At 36.9% G+C, this 5,823-nt stretch overlaps 1 protein-coding gene across 1 annotated transcript; it reads left to right on the top strand.

Annotated features, from left to right (window-relative positions):
* The first annotated feature begins 330 nt into the window (after window positions 1–330).
* Window positions 331–2,460, top strand: LOC132096237 (retinol-binding protein 1-like). Its single transcript, XM_059501484.1, has 4 exons — window positions 331–474; window positions 724–902; window positions 1,727–1,828; window positions 2,311–2,460. The coding sequence occupies exons 1-4, from the start codon at window positions 399–401 to the stop codon at window positions 2,368–2,370; spliced, it is 417 nt and encodes a 138-aa protein (XP_059357467.1). The 5' UTR covers window positions 331–398; the 3' UTR covers window positions 2,371–2,460.
* Window positions 2,461–5,823: the final 3,363 nt, after the last annotated feature.

Below are 5,823 nucleotides of genomic sequence, written 5' to 3'. Positions count from 1 at the left end.
CTCTCTTTCTATCTCTTTCTGGTGTCTTTAGGCATAAATGGAAATCTGTTTGACAGCATTGTGATGGTTGCTTTGACTGTTGTGCTGCTGACAGACATAGAATCAACACAATTACAAACTGACACATCTGTCTGTTCACATGCTTTGACTGACATGAGTTCATGAGATGCATCATGCATCGCAATTCACTCCCAGGGACAGAGCTCTGATCAAAATAAATAAATAAAAAAATAAAAAAATTCCACAGCAGAAGTTGTACCACATGTAAATGCTCTTTGAGATAATCCAAAGGCCTTAATTGGCTTTAGGATTAGAACGTGACCTGTGATTTGAGATGCCGGGCTGCACCTTTATGTTGAAACATCAGTGCAGAGGACAAACGCAAAAAAGAAGCAGATATGTCTCCGGTAGACATGAATGGATACTGGAAAATGACAAGTAATGAAAACTTTGATGAATACATGGAAGCACTAGGTAGGCTGATACTTCATTTTCCATTTATTTATTCATTACACTGCTGTGAAATTCATTTTCTATGCTAAACAAGGTATGTGAGATGTTACAGAATATATTCTGTTGGAAACAGAGTAAGAGAAATACATCTGTATTTTGTACTCAAGAGATACGTTTTAGCAGACCTGATTCTATTATGTGAAATAAAAAACTGGTTCATGCACCATAAATGGCTATGGTTGACCAATTTTATATGTATTCAACTTACAGATGTGAATGTTGTCATCAGAAAAATTGCCAGCTATCTCATCTTTGATAAGGAGGTTGTTCAGAATGGTGATCATTTTAATATCAAGACTCTCACCACCTTTAGGAACTACCATATGGAGTTTGATGTTGGAAAGGAGTTCGAGGAGGATTTGGTTGGTGTAGATGATAGGAGATGTATGGTAAGTGAACTCCTTATTTATAAAGTTACAATTTAAAGTACAACAAAACAAAAATATATGATCAGAAATGCTTTTAAATGGAAAACTAATCTGAACTGCCTTTCTGAGGTTAATGTGGTGGATGAGTCGGTAAACAGGATTAGACTGAGATTTATATACAATGACCTATTGAATCTTAAATCCATGAGGGTTTGGGGCTAATGCCGCAAACACCTGGTGCTCGGAAACTTTAGGTCAACTCACATTCACAGTAAAATATTATTTTGTAAGTTGTTAATAAAGATAATTGTGTGTTATACATGAAAATACAATTTCAGTTTTTCTACTTCAAAATTCAATGTGAAACTTACTATTTCTTTGTAATTTGTGAAATTTACTGAAAATAGTTTTAAAGGAAATCATATTACATTTTTATATACCCGTGCAGTGTTTGTGTACATGTTCAGTATTCCATGACATTTATTGCACTTAAATGTTGTCAAAAATGTACTTTTCATTTATTTGCTATTCACTCTTTACCAATGCAGAAGTAACCTAATTTCCTGTTGATGTGCGGACTTCTGATTCATTACCTTCTATACGCAAATTACAAGAATAAAAATGTGTAGTAATACATAGTAAAGTTTGGCCTAAAAATAATAATCATCATAGTAATACTAATAATGTACAGCTAAAAATGTATTGGAAGTGACTGACACCGGAAGTAAGTACACATTTAAGTAAAAAAAATGGAAGAAAAAATGTATTCTCTATTATCTATGTTTATTGCAAGTCAGCACCAGCTTCAACTTTCTCACCAGCATGTATTTGTCCCTGTTTTGTAGACCACAGTAAACTGGGAGGGAGACAAACTGGTGTGTGTACAGAAAGGAGAAAAAGAGGGAAGGGGCTGGACTCAGTTGGTGAAAGGGGATGAGTTACATGTGGTAAGTTTGTATAAGGACGCGGTTTCATATGAGGACATGCTCTGTTGTATTATGAAAGTCCACACTTGGCTGCTTCTTGTTCTTAATGTAGTCTACAGTGTAATTAATGAGATTACTGCAGCAGTCATGCATTACAACAACAGCAACAAGCATATTTAAATGGTGTATACGTTGAAATCCATTTAGTAACTTTATTATACTACGGCCTGGAATACTTAATTTATCACTCAACATTCTGTGTTTAAACTGTATACATGACTGGTACCTAAAAACTGTTACAAAACTATTCAAACGCTCAGTCTGTAAGATTTTTTCTTAAGCTCACTTTGACTAAAATAAACACTGTGAATAAACAGTAGTATAATTCAAATTAATATTCCAAGTTCATGTAGTTGATGTTTTAAGTAGTATTTAAAAATGCATCTATGCTATTGGAAATAAAATCTGTATTAAACATTGAGGGTTTTTTATTTATTTTTCAGGAAATGCGAGTCTGTGGAGTGGTGTGTAAACAGGTTTTTAAGAAACAAGTTTGCGACTGATGTGCCTTGAACAACTACTCTACTATGGAAAAAAAGTGAACATTGCCTATTAATAACAGTAATTGCTGTGTTAAATAGCCATTTTTAAGTGAGGCTATTGTATATCTTTCATTGTAAACAATGTATGGTGAAAGAAAAGAAAATGTGAACAAAAAAATATGCATGCTGACTAATCTAACGTGTTTGTTCAAACATACAGACAACCTCTGCATTATCTGAATGAACACAAAAATCTGCACAGTTCTTGTCAGTTTTCTTTATTACATAAATTTCATCACACACTATTTCTGAGTCCGTCAGCAGTGCAGCTGTATAGACCCTCATCATATCATCTCCTCTCTTATTTATCCTCTTCCTGCTTCTGAGGAGATGAAAAGAGCTCGATTTGCTGCGGGGTCAAGACCCATCTTCGCTCCTCCAGCCAGAAAGACCATCAGATGTTAGAGGGGGCACAGTATTTTTAGACTCTCAGTCAGGAGGCTAATCTTAGTGACTAAGGTTCTAAAACATACCAAACACACCCATCCCCCCAAAAATACACACATTAATTAATTTAATGGATGTGTGTAATATTAACTAAAGTGATTGCTCATTTGGAATAAACATTGTCTGATGAGGAGACTAGAAAGGCACATCAAGCATAAATGCAAACTGCTGATAGCAGGATGAATGGACTCTGTATCTGTTGGTTGTTTTGGTGTCTTTTCCAGTAGGGGGCGCAACAATACAACACTGGTTTAAGTCTTCTGAATCAATAATTTTCACATTAGGCGCCCATGTCCTTTTGAAAACACGTTCCTTCTGTTTGCTATCTCTATTAATTGCACTTGTCATCAGCAGGTGGCGGTATGCACCTAAATGTAGATTCTTCATCACCTTACCCTTTTTGGCAAAGGGTAACCTAGGGTAATTAAGCGCAACACCACACAGATGTGGTCGAACATCTGTTGTTAATGTTTCAAATGAGCACAATGATAATGTCCTGGCGCCCCCTGCACACTGAGCCCCTAATTCACATTGGTGATCACGTCATTTATATCATCAGTTACCTTATGTTTTACACTAACTCCATAAGAGGTTTCCATAAAACTAAGTAATTGCTGAATGAGGGCAAAGGAGAGTGTGTAGAGGAAAATATGTAAAATGTAAATACCAAATGAAATCTCATTCAGTCCAGTGGGTGCCTTCAATGTTTCTTTAGGAACATGTCACACTTGGTAAAATCAGGTTCTGCCTTTTCTGTACAGTACACACACAAGATTTTCTTCATCCCAGGTGATGGTGGTCTGTGAGAATAAATGATGCAAAGAATAACGTGACATACAGCCAAGTATTGGTGACCCATACTCAGAATTTAACTCATCCAAAGTGCACACACACAGCAGTTAACACACACACACATACACACACACGGAGCAGTGGGCAGCCATTTATGCTGCAGCGCTCGGGGAGCAGTTGGGGGTTTGGTGCCATGTTTATTTGGTGCTCATGTTTATCTCTTGAAGAACATATAAATACAGCATGCGTTGGCTGCTTGGATAAGACTTCTGTGACATAATTAATTTTTCAATTATTCAGCTCATTTTTTAATCAGATAAGTTAATGCATGTCTTATATTTTTATGAGACTGAACCATTAAACATTTGCTTTTTTTCTATCAGTCATCAAAATTGAACATCTTAATTATTAAAACAAGGATAAATCTTGTGCTTTCACTTTCTTTTTCTGACATTGTGGTTTCAATTGGCTTTCTGTAGGGGTGTGATGGAGAGACTTTGACATTGTCTTCCATCACTGTTTTCACTGTTAATGTTGGATGCTTGTTTGTATTTTTTTTTTCCAGCTAAATGGACATCTCAATAGAAATTGCAAAATGAGAAAAAACACTCAGCTCAACTAGTGAATGTAAATGCTTGTGAAAATATTTATTTATTTATTCCATCTCTTTTTAATTGTATGACTATATATATATATATATATATATATATATATATATATATATATATATATATAAAACTCTTGTTTCTAAATTATGTATATCATAAGAGTCAAAGGCAAGAGTTTCTTATAAAAAATGGTATGTTCCAATTTGGGGAGAGCGCAGAAAATTGTGTATTTAAGATGGCTGCCACTAGAAGTTGCGGGTGGATGGATTAAGAGCTTGGACAAGATTGTTGTGCTGTGTAGCAAGGGAAACCCCAGCCTCGATGTTGTAGAAGGGAGTTAGTACTGTTTTTAGTACTTGCAGTTCAATCAGGACCACTTCCGTCAAGTATATTTATGACAATTATAATTGCATACAGTTAGTGTTGGCGGTATGGTTATGTTCTGGGCAACACTCCACACGCCTGTCCATGCAGCCATGCTTGGACAGAGCGGGGAGAGCAGCAAGACAAACCCCCCTGGGGTACAGAACAGAACCATTATAAGCATATATAATTACAATTCACAATTACATGAGTTGTAAACAAAATTTCATAGAGACTGCTTCCAATGAAGAGACTGTAAAGAAAGAACAAGTTAGATCGGATTACAGGTTCAGTTGGTGGAGTTGGGGTTGGAGGAGGGAGTTAATTGCAAGCAGCAATGCGATGGAAGAACCACTGAATAATGGGAATTTAAATAGACCGCAGGTGATAGGTGTCGAGACTGGATTGGTACACGTCAGGAACAGCTGACTGTCAGCTGATGCAAGCGTGACTAACGTGGCCTGACTGAACTAACGCGGTGCTCGATTTCTAGTTTTAGACTTTAGTTTTTATTACAATCTTTGTTTAAGGTTCTTATACCTATTTATTTGCACATTTTGCACATCTGCTCCAACCCATTGGACCCAAACTTCTGATCTACCCAAACTATTGATCCTCCTTGTGGCTGCTCGGGTCATTATCACAAGGGGGATTACAATAAAAAAGTAAAGTGAACAGAAATTAAATAAGAAAGCAAAAGTTATTTGAGCCATTTCTAGGCTTAAAACTGAAAACATCAGCAAAGAAACACTATAACTTATGGCTTGTCAATTTTATCTCTCCATCACTTTTTGATTCATAGATACTTGTGGATTATACTAATTGCATGAGGGGGAAATGTAGGCACACTCATCTTACATTTCCTGCCATCTACTAGATCCAGGTATTCCTTAAAGCAACCAGAAAGTCCATGCCATATTTCTTGAAAGTACTTTCCCTGCAAAAATGTCCTTGCGGGGCCCATGCTGGCTTTTTGCGGGCCCAGTGGGCCAGCCCACACCAAACCTAAACAGGCCCAGTGCAGGCTTGTCCAGACGAGGCCCACAGTTTGGGCTCACCGCAGGTTCTCTATGAGCAGCCCACACTATGGGACTGCCCACATTATTCCAATGATGGCCCAGTGTGGGCCAGACATGAGCCTGTTAATAAGAATTTTGAGGCCAGTTTTCTTATGGCACACATACCGTCTTGATTAATTAATCTC

Source organism: Carassius carassius, chromosome 20, assembly GCF_963082965.1.
Source record: "Carassius carassius chromosome 20, fCarCar2.1, whole genome shotgun sequence".
Lineage (NCBI taxonomy): Eukaryota > Metazoa > Chordata > Actinopteri > Cypriniformes > Cyprinidae > Carassius > Carassius carassius.
Note: the sequence above shows the minus strand (reverse complement) of the source record. Positions and strands in the feature narration are given on the sequence as shown.